Raw genomic sequence first — 20,253 nt, 5'->3', positions numbered from 1 at the left:
TCTAGGGCCCATGTGCCGCAACTACTGAGCCCACATGCTGCAACTACTGAAGCCCGTGTGCCTAGAGCTTGTGCTCCGCAACAAGAGAAGCTACCGCACCGCAACGAAGAGTAGCCCCCGCTTGCCACAACTAGAGAGAAAAGCCCACACACAGCAACGAAGACCCAACGAAGCCAAAAAATTAAATTAATTAATTTAATTAAAAAAAAATAAAAATAAAATAAAAAGAATAAAAAGAAGGAGGGACTTCCTTAGTGGCACAGTGGTTAAGACTCCGTGCTCCCAATGTAGGGTGCCCGGGTTCGATCCCTGGTCAGGGAACTAGATCCCACATGCATGCCACAACTAAGAGTTCACATGCCACAACTAAGAGTTACCATGACACAACTAAGGAGCCCACGAGCTGCAACTAAGGAGCCTGCCTGCCACAACTAAGACCAGGCACAACCAAATAAATGAATTAAAAAAAAAGGGAAGTTTAAATCAATGCTCTTAGTTTCCACTTTAACAGCCTAGAAAAAAAGAGCAAATTAAACCCAAAGTAAGGAGAAGGAAACAAAGAAAAGAGAACTGAAATAAATGAAGAGATATGCCATGTTCATTATCAGAAGACTCAATATTGTTTGCTCTCTCCAAACTTATCTACAGATTCAACACAACCCCAATTAAAATTTCAACAGGTTTTTTTGTTGTTGTTGAAACTGACAAGTTGATTCTAAAATGTATATGGCTATTTTAGAATAGCCAAAATAAACCTGAAGAACAAACAGAGGACTTACATTTCCTGATTTCAATATAAAGCTATAGTAATCAAAAGAGTGTGGTATTATCATAAGGCTGGACAAACAGATCAATGAACAGAATAGACAGTCTGTAAATAGACTCACACATATATGGTCAAACCATTTTGAACAAAGATGCCAAAGCAATTTAATGGAGAAGGGAAAGTCTTTTCAACAAATGGCGCAGTGACCACTAGATATCTGTATTGGGAAAACAAAACAAAACAACAGCAACAAAAACAAAGCTTGACCCCACCATTTTAGTGCCGGTGGCCCTTGGAAGCAGTCTTGCCTAACTGCCAAACCCTCTCCAAGGTCAGGCTATAGCGGAAAGCCTTTAGGTCCAAGTCCTTGCTTAATAAGGTAAATGATAAGAAGTTGTTCAACAGGTCTCATATCTTTGTTTACCTCAATTTTTGCCGGAAAAAAATTTTCCAGACCTCTCAGGACCATCTAATATGACCCAAATCCCATTCCCAGACTGCTCTGCTCTTCTCAACACTCGATCCAACTTCGCTCCCTTTTGTTTCTCCCAAACCCTTGCACTGTGTTCTCTGTAATTTAGTCAGTGATCTGCCACTCATACCTTCTATTCTCCTACTCCCCCAACTCCAGCATCACTGAAGCCGGGCTCCCCCCTGAGGCTCTCTCAAGCTGAGAAGGCTGCTTATTCTTACAACAGACAGCTCAGGCTTTGGCAATGGCATCAATAACTTCTTTGCTCCCTCTGCTGCCTGCAGACAATTCTCTCCCACTCTCACGAAGAACTGCCTTCTGCTTGGGTATGCATGCCTACTGACTTTACTACCCTCTCATTTGTGCCAGTCACTCCCCCTTATTTGACAGAGGAGGCTTGAGTTTGTCCTTTGCTGGCTCTTCCTCATCTCTACAACACCTAAATGTTGGCATTCCTCAGGTTTGGCCCTAACCTCTCTTCTCTTCTCTCGCCATCCTTCCCTTCGGTCAGGTTTCTCCACCTTAGCACTACTGACATCTGGGGCTGCATAATTCTGCACTGTGGGGAGGAGGGCTGCACTGTGCAGCGTAGGATGTTCAGCAGCATCCCTGGCCTCTACCTTCTGGATGCCAGCCTCATAGAAAACCCCTGTCTTAGGCAATTACATGCACTCGTATGGCCTCCAATCTCTCTTCTTATATCCAGTTTCCTATTTGATGTCTCTTAGAAGGCTCACAGGCATCTCAATCTTCGCACGAACTCAACTGAAGTTTTGTTTTGAAATTTGTCCTGTCCCAAGTCTTCACCATCTTGGTAAATGGCCCAATCCAGAAACCAAGGACCCACCGCTGATTCCTCCCACCTCCTCCGCCTGCAGGACCAATAAATTCTACTCCCAAATTAGTTCTCAAATCTGTGCACCCCCTTTATCTTCACTATCACCACCTCAGACCAAACCACAAAGATTCCTCACCTGAATGAATGCCGTAACCTCCTAACTTGTGGCCCTGCTTCCACTCTGGCCTCCAAGCAGCCTGCTCTCCACAGAGCAGCCAAAGTGGTCATCTGACCAAATCACTCCGTTATTTAAAATCTGAAAAGATTTCGTATCTACTTAAAATAAAACGTAAACCCCAAGCCCATAAAATCCTACATGACCTGGCCCTCACCTAAATCCCAAACCTACCACTCCTCGCCTCACTATCAAACCCCATCACACTACCCTCCCAGAACATGCCAAGCTCCTTACCTCTCAGTGCCTTCCTGTTTGCAGAAGACCGGGCCTCCAGCTGCCCCCATGGCTGACTCCTCCTCCAACAGGCTTTCTGTGAGCGCTCTCAATAAACCCTCCCTCCCTCCCACCCCTTCACTGTTCTCTATCACAGCACCCTGTTTGGCTCCTTAAAGCACCATCTCACCTTGTCTATTATAAATCAAGAACAGCTTTGCTGCTACTGTTGTTAACCTGCTTGTCTGACTCCCTTCACTGGACTGTCACCTCTAGGAGGGCAGGGACGTGGTTCTCTATCATAAACCCAGGAACTGGCACAGAGTAGGTATTCTACGAAATACTTACTAGTTGAATTCTAGGGGAAGATGGGTAACAAAGCTGTGGAACAAACAGACAACTATAAATGAGAGATACAAACAGAAAAACCCACGAAGGCAACAAGCAAATTAGCTAAAACAGAACATGGCTTCCTCTGGCTATCCACCTGAGTTCCAAGCTGAAAGGAGGAAGGGCAGGAGGACTTCATATCTCAGGAACAAATTTAATTTTAATTACCCACTGTTTTCCAGGACTGATGCCGCTATTTCCTTTTATTAGCAGACATCACCAAACAAGACAGGAGAGAGACACACAAAAATTACCAATCTATGGAGAGACAAGACAGACATTTCACCTACGCCAAACACATTTCCTGTCTGAAGGAGCTTCAAAGCTGGAGATGAAGACAGACCCCACCAACCAGCTAACAGAAGGTCATATACAGGTGCTTCTACTGGCCAAAGGTGAGACAATTTGAACACCAAAGAGATACTAATTATATTGGATTGAAATACATCAAATATGTTTAATTGTATCAGATCATAATGATACTAACACAAAACAAAAATCATTACTCACCACTGGAAGATGCTAAGGAAACAATTTATTATTTTGAAACAGGTAAGCAGAGAGAAGAGCACACATATATCCTAGCTTTTCTTTGTGAACCGTTTTTCAGTTATTTGAATGACAAAATAGTTGATGAAGTAAATCTTTATGGACATATTCTAGCTAATGAATAAATAAGAAGTTATAGAAATAGAACATCATCAGTGATGCCAACAACACAAAGAAAAGTCAGACATGATGTACCCCTGATGAAAATATCAACACCATTTATAAAACAGACTTAACAAAAAATTGAACCTGAATGTGATCTAGCCCCTAAGTATGACTACCAATTTACAGGAAATACAGAAGAAAGAGGATTATGTTAAATGACAGCATGGGTATGCAGTTAATAAGGAACAGACTCTGGAAAACTATGGGGCAAACAATCTGGGTTTTTTTCTATTAAAATATGCCAGGAAAAAAAGAGATTTGGAGAAGAAACCAATAGAGACTTGAAAGACACATCGCTAATCGCAATGCAGGGTCTTTATGAGCATTTCATTCAAACAAACTGTAAAATAAATATATAAATAAAGTATATGAGACAACTACAGAAATTTAAATGATATTTGATGATATAAAGGAATTAACTTTTTTTGTGTGATAATGGTTTGGGGCTATACTTGAAAAAAGAATGATTACTTTTTAGAGATATACATATATTGAAATATTTACAGATAAACTGATGTCTGGGATTTGCTTCAAAAAAATCTGGGGTGGAAAGGGAAAGTGTGTGGGGATGTAACAAGATTGGCCATGAGTTGATAATTTTTCAACATGGATGACAGACACGTGAAGGTTCATTCATTACATTATTCTACTTTTGTAGAGCGCATACAGTAAGTTTTAAAAGTCCAAAAACAGAAAGCTTAAAAAACAAAACAAAGCATGCTATAGTAAAGAACATTCTAGAAACTGACTAGCTGTGGGTACTTGGTGGGAAACCAAAGTGAAGAACCCTGGCCCTGGGAGGTAATCATGTCCTGTCCCCAAACTGGCTCTAGAGGCAGGACCAAAGCAAGGTTGGGCTCAACTGTGGATCTGCAAATTCCTAGACACGTAGGGGAAAGTGTCTGAAAGCTGTGCAGGTCCTGTGAGATGGGCAGTATTAGGGGGCTGGAGAAGTGAGTGAGGCGGACTCGTTTGGGGGCCACAGAGTAGGGGTTTGGGAGAATGAGTAGATGAGGAAACCTCTTTGGGAAGTGATTGGCGGCTTCACTGACTCTCTGTTTTGCTGCCTCTCTCCCCTCCCTGAAGAGGGCAGGGAGGGGACTTCCCTGGTGGCACAGTGGTTAAGAATCCGCCTACCAATGCAGGGGAGACGGGTTCGAGCTCTGGTCTGGGAAGATCCCACATGCCGCAGAGCAACTAAGCCCGTGCACCACAACTACTGAGCCCGCGAGCCACAACTACTGAGCCCGTGTGCTGCAACTACTGAAGCCTGCTTGCCTAGAGCCTGCGCTCCGCCGCAAGAGAAACCACCGCAATGAGAAGCCTGTGCACCGCAACGAAGAGTAGGCCCCTGCTCACCACAACTAGAGAGAGCCCACGCGCAGCAACGAAGATCCAACGCAGCCAAAAATAAATTAAAAATATAAATGAATTTATTTAAAAAAGAGGGCAGACAGAATATTTCTGCTATATATCCAGTGCCTGGTACACAGTAGGTTCATTATAGTACTATTAGTATATATTATTATTAACAATAAACAAGTTGAGTGAATGAACTCTAATAAGGCCCAATAAAATGAATGCTACAAAGGCAATGTAAGCAAACTGTGCTTACAAGTAACATATAGTTCTTTGAATTAAAATAATTTATTTTTAAAAATCACTGATAATACTATATTTTTCTTATCCTTTGTTATAAGTTTTCACACACAGCATCTTATTTAAAAATTTACCAAACCACACTACAACATAATCACGCCAAATATTATTCAGCCTAGCAGAACCAAGGTCTCCTGGTCTCCTAGTCAACATTTTTTTTCCTGTATCACTCTGCTGGTAAGATTTACAATTAGTCAAGTGCTAAAGATACAGCATGTTTTCCAAGAAGCAATTGTACCTTCACAACACAACACTAAATTTCTACTTTACCCCTAGGATGTGAGTTTTGTAACTCTGGGTAAGCTACAACATAACCCGACATTAACAACTAACCAAAGACCAAGAGAAAGTATAGAATAGTAACTAAAAGGCCTGTATGCTTAAGAAACAAAAGTGATCTTGTGCCTTAGAGAGGAAACCAGATGTAGAGCATTCAGACTTTACTCTGCTGAGCTAGCAACACAAGCTGGTTGTACTGGCAGAGATCCTGATTTATTCAGAGCTCAAACAAGGTTCGGCTGGCGGAATCTAACCTTGAACTAGAACAAACTGGAAGGAGGGAAAAAGTGCCACAAAGAGAAGGCAATTCAAAAGTCTATGAATGTATTGCAAAACATGACTTTGTTTAGGAAATCTAGTTTCTTTGGGGGTGTCTTAATTGCAAATGAGGTATTTTCAAGAAACTATATGTACTAGTGCCAAACAGTAAAGTGTCCTTTGAATTTCAAATTAAATTTGTTACAGAAATCCCACCCCTTTGTGGAATAAGGATGTAAAATACTTGGGATTTGAATTCCACCTGTATGCTTCAGGCAGATATTTCGCTAAAAAGGATATATGATCAGGTTTCAAAGAAACAAAAGAAAAAAACAATTGCATAAAGTCTATACCACCCAGCTCATTTCCCCATAAAATGGCCTCCAGAAGCATTTAATGTTGGAACACTGTGTACTAACTAACTTTATTAATACATCGATGACAGTACTGACCCACTGTCAATAGAGCAGTCACCAGCACATTGGGACAAAGGAAAAAAGCTAGACAGCAAGAGAGGTAAGGGCTCACAGACTGTCCTCAACTAAGTCACTAATACTCAAAGTGACACCATTTCCAACCAAGTCCAATTATTTTATTTTACACTTGAAAGTGAAGATAGGAGGCATGAGACTGACAGGTCTCCTGCCTGTTTTAAAGACAGTATCAGGGGCTTCCCTGGTGGAGCAGTGGTTAAGAATCCGCCTGCCAATGTAGGGACACAGGCTCGAGCCCTGGTCCGGGAAGATCCCACATGCTGCGGAGCAACTAAGCCCATGCGCCACAACTACTGAGTCTGCGCTCTAGAGCCCGCAAGCCACAACTACTGAGCCCACGTGCCACAACTACTGAAGCCCACGTGCCTAGAGCCTGTGCTTTGCAACAAGAGAAGCCATGACAATGAGAAGCCTGTGCACTGCAACGAAGAGTAGCCCCCGCTCACCACAACTAGAGAAAGCCCGCACACAGCAACGAAGACCCAACACAGCCGTAAATAAATAAATAAATTTATTTTTTTTTTAAAAAAAGAGAATAACAGGAAAATTAACCAGATTTCAAAGACGATGGAGGACCAGAAAGTCACAAAACATTTTAACCTCATCTTGGTTTAATCTCAAGTCATTCCTCTGCTCAATAATTTTGTCTTTTTTTTTTTTTTTTTTAAGACCCCACCAGTAACCTTACTGCTCATGCAGTAGAGATCAAAGGAATGAAAACAAAGGCTTTTTCAATTACAGGACCACTCCTTGGCTCCTGGATTGATTAAGGGCTTCCTTGCTGTAATTTCTAGAGGAGATTCGGTAGGATAGGCTGGTACTCAGTCACCCCTACTTAAACGAGGAATTCTTGATGATGCATGTACTGCTTCTCATTTACTCTTTAGAGTTAAACACAGCTAGGATAAGAATGCCCTCTATTCGCTACATGTCAGACTTCCATTCTGGGGGCTGAGCTATGACCTGAAAAGGCCTCTTTTTTACCTTTCTAACTAAAACGAAAAGACTAAACAAGCCAACTGCATAAAGTCTCATCACATAAGCACTCGTATCAAGGCAGTCAAACAACATCATCATCATTTAGCCAAACTTCTATAGTGCTATATGATTCAGCTTTAAACACTTCAAGTTGCACTGAGGCAAGTGACCGAATGGCCAGATAGCCAAAATTCATGGTAATAACTCTTTGTCAGGGGCAGATTTTGATCTATGCCAACAACCAGAACTGGCTCATACCCACAAACCTCTTTGAAAAACCTTAGTGCAAAAGTCCCAGGATACAAGAAATTCATAGATTCAGAGCCACAGCCTTTCATCACAGGATTAGAATGCTGCTTCCTACCACATGTGGGCACTAAGCAAGAGTTGGCCATCACCAATACTTTCCATATAAGGAAGTCTCAGGAAGCTAGCAAGCTCTCTTTAAAAAAAGAGAATTGCTGGTTCTAAACTCTTAACAGGCAATCCCTAAAAGGATAAATTCTATGGTATGTGAAATATATCTCAATTAAAAAAAAAAAAGAAAGAATAGTTCAACTGGGACTTCCTTGGTAGCACAGTGGTTAAGAATCCACCTGCCAATGCAGGGGACATGGGTTTGAGCCCTGGTCCAGGAAGATCCCACATGCCACGGAGCAACTAAGCCTGTGCGCCACAACTACTGAGCCTGTGCTCTAGAGCCCGCGAGTCACAACTACTGAGCCCGCACTCTAGAGCCCACGAGCCACAACTACTGAAGCCTGCACACCTAGAGCCCGTGCTCTGCAACAAGAGAAGTCCCCATTCGCCACAACTAGAGAAAGCCCGTGCAGTAATGAAGACCCAATGCAGCCAAAAATTAATTAATTAAAAAAAAAATAGTGCTTCCCTGGTGGCTCAGTGGTTGGGAGTCCGTCTGCCGATGCAGGGGACACACGTTCGTGCCCCGGTCCGGGAAGATTCCACATGCCGCGGAGCGGCTGGGCCCGTGAGCCATGGCTGCTGAGCCTGTGCGTCCAGAGCCTGTGCTCCGCAACGGGAGAGGCCACAACAGTGAGAGGCCCATGTACCGCAAAGAAATAAAAAATAATAATAGTTCAAATGCAGTTTTGCCATTTTAAACAGTATTCCAAAAATATATGTTGAGAAATTACCTCACATATCCCAAAGCTTTCATTCAAGTTTATATAATCTATTCGAACAGATGCCAACTATTATCATACTTTGATACAGTGTATAATGAATTATTTAAAAAAATTACCCTTACTCTACTCAATCACAATTCTAGCTCAACTTCTATTCATGAGATAAAACAGAAGTTATAATAAAGAATGGCAGGACTTCCCTGGTGGTGCAGTGGTTAAGAATCCGCCTGCCAATGCAGGGGATGTGGGTTTGAGCCCTGGTCCAGGAAGATCCCACATGCCGCAGAGCAACTAAGCCCGTGCACCACAACTACTGAGCCTGCGTTCTACAGCCCATGAGCCACAACTACTGAGCCCACGTACCACAACTACGGAAGGCCACGCGCCTAGAGCCCGTGCTCTGCAACAAGAGAAGCCCCAACTCGCCACAACTAGAGAAAGCCCACGCACAGCAATGAAGACCCAACGCAGACAAAAATAAATACATAATAAAGAATGGCTTTATTGGCTTCATAGTGAGAAATTTAAGTGAAATGAGTAGGCTCAAATACTTCACAGTAGTAAAATATAAAGCAGTACGATGACAATTTCTGGCTAATTGTATGATTGAAATTTGTGCCAAATAAATTACACTTGTATTGCCAGAAGAACTGAGCATCTGTACAGTTCTTAGGTATATATCCTGAACATAGGAAAAGTGTTCTTTTCAACCTTAGGATACTATTTCTAGATGTTACACCAGGAACAAGCCCCAGTGAAACAAAAATGTAAAGTTTCATGACAATCATGCTCCACGTATTTAACTTTTATTCACACATATGATAAATACCAGGAATAACTGCTTATTGTTTTAGGAAAAAACTACTTACAAGAGATAGCAGCAAATGGAACAGGTCACCAACATGGTGATGATAACTCTGGAGAAAAAAAAAAAGTGCAAGCATTAGATAACTAGCAAACTATGCAGACTTTGCAGGAGGTTTAAGTTCCCTTCCCAGGTGATCAAACCTGGCAAGGATTGCACAACCAGGAAAATACATCTCAATCTGTTCAAACACCAGAGACAGCAGGGTGCCCTGGGGTGCACACAGCAGAATTCTACGGAAGTCATTAACATTTGTATTTAAGGGAATGTGTACTGATGCCACAGTTTAGGGGTCTAATCCAAACCCATCTGAAACTGAACACAAAAGGCTGTACTGGTAATAGCTTTGACATCCAAGTAACTGCCCTATTTGGTATATGAAATGACACTATACTGCTAAAAATGTTACTGAGTCCAAGCTCGCTCTGCTCACCGCACGACAGGCCAATGAATCGGAGACGAGGTGTTGAGGCAAGGGATACGACTTTATTGGGAAAGCCGGCAGCCCGAGAAGATGGCAGACTGGTGTCTCCGAAAAACCATCTTCTCTGGGTCTGGATGCCAGTTTCTTTTATAGAATCAGAGAGGGAGAGGCGGTGAGGAAGTAAAGTAAAAGGGCCATCAGTCTTGCAAAACATCTGGAATGACCAGCCTCCGTGAGGGGATGTGTTAGTTTCTTCTTTTTTGCAGCCATTCACAGGTAAGCAGGGCTAGCAGAGGGACAGGGTTCCCTGAGGCAGGCCATTATGTATGATTATAATAACAAAAGCAATGAAAAGCAAAGGTTAAAGTCAAAGAAACAGATCCAATGTGGAGTCCGATTTAGCTCTTCCGTGTTACCAAAATATGACTTTCTAGCCTTGACCTCTCCCCATCTCCATTCCTGTCTGAAAAATAGTTAAACCTGGATCTCTGATCAGCTGAATTTCAACGTTTAAAAAATTGAATTCATGATATTCTTTTCCCATTTCTCTTTCCAAATTTAAATCTCCTACTCCAGAGAAGCTCTGCCATTTCCACCCATCTGACCCACCCCTCCAATCTGTCATCTTTTTACTCATGCCTCCCCTGCACCTTCAGTCACCAAATGCTGTGGATTAGTCCTTTGAAGCAGCTCTCCTTATGCGGATTTTTTTCCTTTCTATTCTCATCGTTAAAATCAAAATTTATCAGGTATGCCTGGCTAACTGCTGGCAGATTCAAAACTTTCTTCCTTCCCTTTCATTCTATCCATACAATCTTTCATTCATTCTACAGTCACCTTGGGTTAATCTTTCTAAAATATTCCTTTCATTACATCACTCTGCAGCTTATCACCTTTCAATGCTCCCCCATCATTCACAGGCGTGACTTCCAAAGACGGGGTCTCCACACCCCATAGAGTAAGAAAGACTATCTCCTAGAAGGCAGGGGGCAAATATCTGAACTCCTATATATATTATGTTTAACTCATCCTTTAGAAATTCTGTGTGTGTGCATATATTTTCTGTGGTTAATACACTGGCTTGTCCATTCAACAGATTCAGAGTGACTTGTATGCACCAGGCTCTGGGGAGAGAGGAGTGAACAAAAGGGATGAAAACCCCAGAAGTTTAGCAAAGCAAAGGTTCCTGGTGAGAGGGTATCAGGCATTCAAAGAGGACAGAGGCCAGTGTGGCTGAGCTGAGCAAGGACAGCCTGGTAGGAAGTGAGGTCAGAGGTATCTGGTAGCCTCTGAAAGGAAAGGGGAAGCTATTTTGGAGGGATTTGAGGAGAAGACTGACAAAATCTGACCCAAATTCTAATAGGATCTCTCTGCAGGGTGGAAATAGACTAGGGAAGAGAAAGCAAAAGGAAAAGCAGAAAAACCAGTTAGTGGGGAATTGCACCAATGGACCACTCTGGTAGCAGTGCCTGTAGTGAGAACCGGTCAGACTCTGGATATATCCTGAAGGCACATTCTTCAAAACATGTACCTTATAGTACATATATAAATAGGTATTGGGGGTTGCACATCATGTTTATTATTCTCCATCCCAAGCTTCTGCTCCTCTTCTTCCATTCCCCTGCCCCAACCTGGAATCCCTCCCTCAGTCTTTCCCTTCCCCAAAAGACCAACTCAGAGATCGGAAACAGCTGAGGCCCCTCTGTACTATTTGATTAATAGTTCGATATCAAACGCTCCCTCATGGGAATTCCCTGGTGGTCCAGTGGCTAGGACTCCACGCTTCCACTGTGCGGGTTCGATCCCTGGTCAGGGAACTAAGATCCCGCAAGCCGCACGGCACAATGCAGCCAAAAAGAAAAGAAAAAAAATTTTTTAATTAAGATATCAGTTCCTAATGTGCTTCATTAAAATATCAGTTCCTAATGTGCTTCTTCTAAGTTATTGCCTGCTGAAGAGTTTAGGGGTGAAGTTTCATGATAACTGCAATTTACCTTCAAATGATTCAGCAAAATTACGTATGTATGTATGCACACCTGGATTCACAGACAAAGCAAATATAAAGCAAATATGAATATGTCAGCATTATTGAATCTAGGTGGTGTTATACAACACCTGTACTACTCTATTTTTCTGAATGTTCAAAAATGTTATGTCTGAAAAAATTGGAGCTGACTGAACTGTAACACTAATCCCTGTGCTCTGTCCCCATTCCCTCCCCCACACCTACTGCTAAGGGAGCCACTGTGAAAAAATCTGAAGCTTTCAGAGAATCTGTGGATTCCTAAAGAGGAGAATGGGAAATCATGAAAAATAGGAATGGTCAGGAACCAGTACTCCAGGTACAGACTTCATTTTATCCAGCCCTTTTTCAGTTGTAGAAAAGATGAGAGTAAGAGGCTTGTTTTAGGTTATACATAGATTCAGAAGAGTTTTTCCCCTTTTGCTCCCTTTTCCCCCCAGCTTCATGAGGTCCTGAAAACCTCCTAATCACCCAGGTTTCTGCATTCTGATGTGCAGGGATCTCAGAGAAGAGGATTTAACAGCAAAGTCTCCTTTCTTCCCTTCTCACACAGCACCTTTACTTAGCTCCTTAACGAAGATGTTTTTAATCCTTCAAATCAGAAATGCTCTCCCGTGTTAAAAATTGACCATAGTCCTTGAATCAATTCAGCTCCTTCATGTATTTAAAAAAAAAAAATCACTTGCAGTCTTTTCAGAAGGTAAAGGGGAACTAATACTAATTCAGTACTAATATTTCCATTTTACAATGAGGAAACAGGAACATGGAAAAGTTAACTAAACTATCCAAGGTCATAGGGATCATCCAGCCGGGAGCAGTGTTTCTCAAAGTGTAATACAGTAACTCCTAGGAGACACCTAGTGTTTTAAGACCTGCTCAATCCTGCCAAGAGCAGGAAATACAAGGACTGAGGTGGAGGCTATGAATTAGATCCAGATAACATATCACTAGCAGGTCAAACCTGAATAGTGACACTAGGGCTAGAAACTGAGTAGCCCATGGACCACTGGAGGCGTTTCATTACCCCGGGTAACACCAGTGGCATCAAGACCCAAGGCTGGGCATGGTGGGCCCCAAATGGGGGTCTTCAAGAAAGGAGTGGTCAACACTACCAGAACATTAATAAATGCTTTCTGAGTATGAAGGCTGGAAAGGAAGACAGACAGTGGGTAATGAAACAGCTGAAGACAGAAACACAACAAAAGAGTACTATGTTGTTCTCTAATTCCAGTAGGAGAAACAAGCCCAAGGAATTAAATTTGGTTAATACAAATTGTTTTAATAACCCCAGAATTCTGACACTCTAAATCATCTATTACAGGCTGGAAAGATGACCCTATATAACTGATGTTAGGGGTGGGGTGGGGAAGAGGAACCTAATACAGTGAAATGACAGAAATTCATCCACCATTTTTCCTTTTTAAACAAATTATGATTTACTTGTAAGCTCGATGGAAGTAACAGGTCTAACACAGTTTATTCCAGAGAGCAAAAGGGGTTCAGGTCACAAAACATTAAGGAAGTAATAGCATTTTCTTTCCTTTAATAAAGGCAATAGACTTATCCACTCAATAACTTTTTACTGAATGTCTACTCTGCATGCAGAGCACTGTGAAGCCACCAATTCGTTTCAAAGAATAAAACAAGAGATGGTGTTCCCCCAAATCTGTGACTTCAGTCTAAGTTTCACCCCACATGATCTTGCCGCCGAGGAAAAAATGACTAAAAGGCAAAGAGGAACCAGAAAGAGGGTGTTCCAAAGCCCCTTTGAAGATAAGACTCTGTTTCATACTACAATAAAAAAAAAGTTTACTTACAAAACAGATAAAGCTCTAACAAAGAAGTCTGGGGGAAAAAAGTCTTTCTTAACCAATCATTCTAAGAGCTTGTTACACTCACATACAAGGGCTGGAGAGCCCTTGGAAAGGTATGACGCAGGGGTTTCTAAACAATACCTCCGACTCTTTGATAATTAATCTCGCTCTAGATCAAGCCCCAGCTAGAGCCTGGCGCCCACTAGATGCAAGGCCTGGGCTCAACGTTGCTGCACAAGCTTGTCCTCTGCAACTGCGACAGTCTGTGAGGCAGAGAGATCAATTTCTGTTTTATTTATTTGATCCGTTCCTTTAAAGTTTAGGCAAACGAGGCCTCATTTGGGTGGACGGCAGGGCTAAAGGGGCGACAGACGTCTAGGGACGAACCCCAACTTCTCCTTGAGTCTTTATAAACCCATTTCCGACTGCACCGTCCCCACACAGAGACGTGATGAGAAAAAATTCCCCTACAACTCCTTTCCAAGGAGGGTCCGCCGGAAGTCACCCTCCTCACGTTCAGGCCGGGAGACACTGAGGCTGCTGCGATAAGGAAGTCGAGGGGCTGCACGGGGGTCGGGGCCTGACTGGAGGGCAGGATCACCCGGGCAAGGTCTCCGACCGGTGCGGAATCGCCCCCTCCCCCGCCCGGCTCTGCGGGTCCTCACCGCGCGTCCCTCCCCAGGCAGGCCTGGCGCACTTACCCCCGGTTGGGACCCTTAGGGATGAACCAGGGCACCAGGAAGCCGACGAAGCCCCAGAACACGCTCATCACGATGAGAGGCACGGTGAGGCCCGTATACGCCATGGCTGCTGCGGGAGGTGCCAGCCCCTGCCCCGCCGCCTCACTGTGGTCCCACCCGGAAGTGTCAACACCGGCCGCGTGACCTGCGCGCGCAAAGACCCGCCTCCCGCACCCCACGTGACCTCGCGCCGGACTCCGCCCCGCCGGGGACCGGGAGACAGAGCCCCGCCCACCCCCGGCCGGTCTTGGGGTCCTGCTCCTTGGAGGGACATCAGTCACCCCAGACCCCCAGAGGTAGGGGTAAGTCACCAGGGGCTCAGCAAAGTTTTCTGATACGAAGGTGACCCTTTTAAGAAAAGAGTGTAGGTATTTACAGCTTTATCTTATGCAACAAACATATAAAGAACTTAATAGTAAGTTTCTGTTCAGAATTCCTGTGTGCCAGGCACTGGGCCATGAGCTTTAAGTGTTTGAGTTTGTTTTAAACACCTCACGACAGCCTATGCAGTCGTTTTCATTATTATCCCCACTTTGCCGTTGAAGAAACTGAGGCCCAGGGAGGAGGTTAAGGATCTTGGCCAGAGTCACATAGCTACTAAGTGGCAGAGCCAGGATTTAACCTTTGACGGTGTGATTTTCAAGCCCAGTGCTCTTAGCTACTTACCTACTGAATGACTTGTGCACTGTTCCAAGTTTGGGGGTTACAGAAATCAAACAGACACTGCCTCCCCTCAGGGAGTTCACAGGCTGGTGAGATGGACTTGTGAGCAGGCCACTCAATGCAGTGTGAAGGTAGAGTGGACCATAGTGCACAACTTTTCCATCCCAGCCAGTCCTGAGCTGAGCCTTGAAAGAGGAGTAGAAATTAGCCAGAGTAGTAAGGAGAAGGTAACATGGAGTTTCAAATGCTTGCCAAGGATTTTCACATATGTTCATTGTAGTATGTGACAACCTTGGAACAGAGGAACCCAGTTCTCAGAGAGGTTGACAGAGCTCTCAGGCAGAAGCCAGATGGAAAGCAAATCTATAAACCAATCCAATGTGCTTTACCCTGGACCATGTTTTCCCAGCAATAGTCACATTTCCTTACCTGGAATTGTCTCCTGATTTCTTTCTTCATTCAACTAGAATGGATTCCTGGATTAAATGAGAAATTGGACCAAAGATCTTTAATATCTCTTGAAGCACGATTCCAAGCCTTTACCTGAAGGATAAGGCAGGAAACTAGTTGGTCTCCTTTGTGCTCATCCTGCCCCCCGCAACAACTCAGTCTCTACAGAAATTCTGTTGTCCTTAAGTTCCAGTCCAGGCATCACCTTCACCAAGACCTATTTTCATTCTGTTATTGCATGTCTTGTGGCCTTCTACTTGTTTGTGTGTATAAATTAACCAACCCTCTACTAGAGGGCAAACTCCTTGATTATGGGCACTGTTTAACTGATCTTTGTTCCTTAGAAGCACTTTATACATAGAATGTGCTCAATAAACACTTGTACAACTGAATCGAATAGTTAAAGGGTGAAATCAGCCAGAACTAAATTAGAGAAAAAAGTTTGCTCTTTCTTCCCATTTCTTTTTTTAAAAACTTATTTCTAATCGTGGCAAAATAAATATACATAACATAAAACTTAACCTTCTTTACCACTTTTAAGTGTACAGTCCAATAGTGTTAAGTATTCACACTGTTGTGCACCTGATCTCCAGAACATTTTCATACGCACTAAACAAATCCCCATTCTCTCCTTCCCCCGCCCCTGGCAACCACCATCCTACTTTGTTTCTATAAGCTAGACTACTCAAGATACCTGATATAAGTGGAATCATAGAACATTTGTCTTTTTGTGACTGGCTTATTTCACTTAGCATAATGTCCTCTAGATTCATCCATGTTGTAGCATGTATCAGAATTTCCATCCTTTTTAAGGCTGAATAATATTCAACTGTATGTATATACCACGTTTTGTTTCTCCATTCATCCGTGGTTGGATAGTTGGGTTGCCTTCACTTTTTTGGCTATTGTAAATTTTTTTCCCCTTTTAAAAATAAATGCAGATATTTTTAAGTTGATCTTGGTACGTCTAACTTTTGCCTTGCCTTCTTGGCAGCCTCTCTGAGAAGCAGATGTTGGGGAGCACAGGGATGTGGCTGTTCAGACACCAATTCTGTCGAAATCTGTTTCAGCCTCTGTGAAAGAGAAAAATCTTTAATCTCGGTATTATATTTGTGGGCTAGTATTGGCCAATAGCTCCCTCTATCAGTCAGTCTGTCCAAAACATTTTATCACATGTTCCAAGTGAAAACTGTGGAGAAGGCCAGGAACTAGGATTCAGTGACCCTCTGAATGAAGAAATATTCTCTGCTTTCAAGGCATTTAAAGTCTCCTGCAGGAAATAAACCAGACTTTGGGCAGCGGTCCCAGGACTGCTGGGGAGTCCCTGAGACTCTCCCAGGGGGTCCACCAAGTCCTCTCTTTTCTAACTACCAATCTGTGTGAGGTTGAATTTTCTTCCTTTGCTTCCTTCTCTTCCAAAACATCATATTGCCACAGACTGAATGCAGAAGCATTGTAAGAATCCATTTACCTTCTACTAAACCAGACATTAAGGAATTTTGCAAAAATGTAACACAATGTCACTCTTTTTGCAACATTTTTTTGTTTTGTATTGGAAAATATAGCTATTTTCCTTAAAAATGTTATTTCTGGGCTTCCCTGGTGGTGCAGTGGTTGAGAGTCCGCCTGCCGATGCAGGGGACACGGGTTTGTGTCCCGGTCCGGGAGGGTCCCACATGCCGCGGAGCTGCTGAGCCTGCGCACCCGGAGCCTGTGCTCCGCAACGGGAGAGGTTCCAACAATGAGAGGCCCACGTACCGCAAAAAAAAAAAAAAAAAAAAAAAAAAAGTTATTTCTGTTAACATGTTTTGGGTTTATTATTATTTTTTAATGATTTACAAATAAATCTTAAAATTTTAATATCTAATATGGTAAATTATATCGATAGATATAACCCTCATAAATAAGGTCTTTGGGTCCTCAATAATTTTTAAATTAGAGGAAAATTCTCGGAGGCAACTTCAGTAGGATGAAATAAACAAGAGTGGATTATAAAACACTACAACGCAAACCCCAAAGAACCCTAAACAGGCATGCAGGTTTACAAAGCCACGAAGTCATAAAGCTCCTTTCCAAGTTGATTGAGAACGTTGGAAGTTAGTGGAGAAGCTGAAATTCCAGCCTAATTCACTACTTGTTTGCTCTGCACATATATAGGGAACGTCCACTGCCGGCAGACACCACTGATAATTGCAGCTACCATTTCTTGATGGCCACATGCCAGTCATTAAACAAGGTACTTTGAATTACCTGTCTCATTCAGTGCTCACAACACCTAATATAGATGTTATTAAATTCATCTTACAGGGCTTCCCTGGTGGCGCAGTGGTTGAGAGTCCGCCTGCTGATGCAGGGGACATGGGTTCGTGCCCTGGTCCGGGAAGATCCCACATGCCGCGGAGAGGCTGGGCCCGTGAGCCATGGCCGTGGAGCCTGTGTGTCTGGAGGCTGTGCTCCGCAACGGGAGAGGCCACAACAGTGACAGGCCCGCGTAAAGCAAAAAAAAAAAAAAAGAGAGGCTCAGATTCGTAACTTGCCGAAAGTCGAGCTGTTTTAAGTGACAAAACTGGCATCTGAATGTAGGTCTTCGTAGCTCCTGTTCTTCCCACTAAGCCATGCTACCTCTCCTATTTCAAATAGTAAGTCAACCAAAACAAAGCAAAAAAACCTTAAACTATACACTAAACAAGATAGAGACATCTAAGGCCTAAGAGGAGACCTTTAAAAACCACCTGTTGCAGAATTAGCCGCCCTCCTACTAGGGATAAGCTAGGATGTGGTTGATTTAATTATTTCTGATGGACAAAGAATATTTTATTTATTACTGGTGCATGTTTATATTGTAATTATGGTGTTCAGGCAATACATCAACCTCATATAGTTATTTAAATTTGGATGACCTGCTGTTCTCATGAAGACTTCTTTACGGATCAAACTTTGAGTAAAAACCCAATCATATGCACAGAATATTTTTAGAAGTATACAAAAGACTGGAAACAGTGACTGCTTCTGGGGAGAACTTAGTGACTGAGAGTCAGTGTGAAAGGAAACTTATCTTTTTTTTTTTTTTTTTTGGCCATGCTGAGCGGCTTGTGGGATCTTAGTCTTAGTTCCCCAACCATCCCTGACCAAGGATTGAACCCATGACCCCTGCAATGGAAGTACGGAGTCCTAACCACTGGACCACCAGGGAATTCCCAGGAAACTTACTTTTCACTGTATACCTTTTGTACCTTTTTTTTTAAAATTTATTTAATTTATTTATTTTTGGCTGCATTGGGGCTCTGTTGCTGAGTGCGGGCCTTCTCCAGTTGTGGCGAGCGGGGGCTACTCTTCGTTACGGTGCGCGAGCATCTCATTGCCGTGGCTTCTCCTGCTGCAGAGCATGGGCTCTAGGCACGTGGGCTTCAGTAGTGGTGGCTAGTGGGCTCTAGAGTGCAGGCTCAGCAGTTGTGGCACACGGGCCTAGTTGCTCCGCGGCATGTGGGATCTTCCCAGACCAGGGCTCGAACCCGTGTCCCCTGCATTGGCAGGCGGATTCTTAACCACTGTGCCACCAGGGAAGCCCGTCTTGTACCTTTTTATGTTGTACTATATATATAAGTATTACTTCTTTAAAAAAAAACAAATTAATTTAAAAGAACAATGAACAAAGACCCAAGCCATTACCAGATTGGAACTGCTCAAAGTCTGTAGCATCAGCAGAGTATGAAGGACTCTTGGTTAGTACAGTTCTGCCGGGTTCCCAGAAGATTTGGTTACTTATTTGCCTACCCAACTCACATGGAAACTCTGTAGCTGAACATCTCAACCCAAGTGCACTATGAAAGCAGACATTCAGAATCAGTTATGTGAAGTTTAAAAGTTTGGAGTTTTCCCAAAATAGCACAGGGGACTCACTCAAGTAAATGGACATCTGCAAATTTGATGAAAAGGTCAGTAGGAAACTGCTTAATTCAAACTCATTCCAGGAAACATGCTAAAACCCCCCAGGCCAAAACCTTGATAAGCAGGCCCACCCAGCTGGCATTCTGCAGTCTCCATTTCCTGCAGCAGCCCAAACATGATATTGCTGCCTTTAAACACTCCCGCTTTGTTCAAGAACCAGCATTTATCCAAACTCCCTGGAGAAAAACTTTCCCCTCTGCTCCTTCAGACAAACGCACTGCCAATCTCCTTAGAAAGACAATAGCTAACATTTGCTGAGTTCTCTGTGCTTTACACGCAGTATCTCAAGTAGTAAGTCTGACAACTCTGTGAAGTAGGTACTCGTCTTCCTTTCTTTCCCTTTCTTTCTTTTTTCTTTCCTCTTTCTCCTTCCTTCCTTCCTTCCTTCTTTCTTCTTAATAAATTTGTTTACTTATTTTTGGCTGCGTTGGGTCTTCGTTGCTGCACACCGTCTTTCTTTAGTTGCGGCAAGCGGGGGCTACTCTTCATTGCAGTGCACGGGCTTCTCATTGCAGGGGCTTCTCTTGCTGCGGAGCACAGGCTCTAGGCGCGCAGGCTTCAGTAGTTGTGGCACACGGGCTCAGTAGTTGTGGCGCATGGGCTTAGTTGCGCCACAGCATGTAGGATCTTCCCAGACCAGGGCTCAAACCCATGTCCCCTACATTGGCAGGCAGATTCTTAACCACTGCGCCACCAGTGGAAGTCCCAGAGGTAGGTACTCTTCATCTCCATTTTATAAATGACAAACCTGAGGCCCAGAGAGGTTTGGCCATTTGCCCAGGGTCACACAGCTAGAAGCCGACTGAGCTGGGATTAGAGCTCTCAGTTGATGTCAAATTCCCACTCTTGATCATGCACTATTATTCACATGGCTGATGATAAAAAGCCTGGTGTGACTTGGGGAGATTACAGCTCTCAAAGCTCTTATCTATCACTTGTATT

General features: G+C 43.3%; 1 protein-coding gene across 1 annotated transcript in view; it reads right to left on the bottom strand.

Moving 5' to 3' along the window:
* ATP6V0E1 (ATPase H+ transporting V0 subunit e1) overlaps positions 1-14,385 on the bottom strand; it is a 34,967-nt gene extending 20,582 nt beyond the window's left edge. The window contains exons 1-2 of the mRNA XM_030829916.3: positions 14,212-14,385; positions 9,254-9,301 (exon numbers count right to left, since the gene is read on the bottom strand). Of these exons, the coding sequence (XP_030685776.1) occupies positions 9,254-9,301; positions 14,212-14,315 (152 nt within the window). The 5' untranslated portion in view covers positions 14,316-14,385. The remainder of the gene's footprint in view (positions 1-9,253; positions 9,302-14,211) is intronic.
* Between the last annotated feature and the right edge of the window lie 5,868 nt (positions 14,386-20,253).

The sequence above is a fragment of the Globicephala melas genome, chromosome 3, assembly GCF_963455315.2.
Source record: "Globicephala melas chromosome 3, mGloMel1.2, whole genome shotgun sequence".
Classification (NCBI taxonomy): Eukaryota; Metazoa; Chordata; class Mammalia; order Artiodactyla; family Delphinidae; genus Globicephala; species Globicephala melas.
The sequence above is the reverse complement of the archived record's forward strand: the minus strand, read 5'-3'. Positions and strand labels throughout refer to the sequence as shown.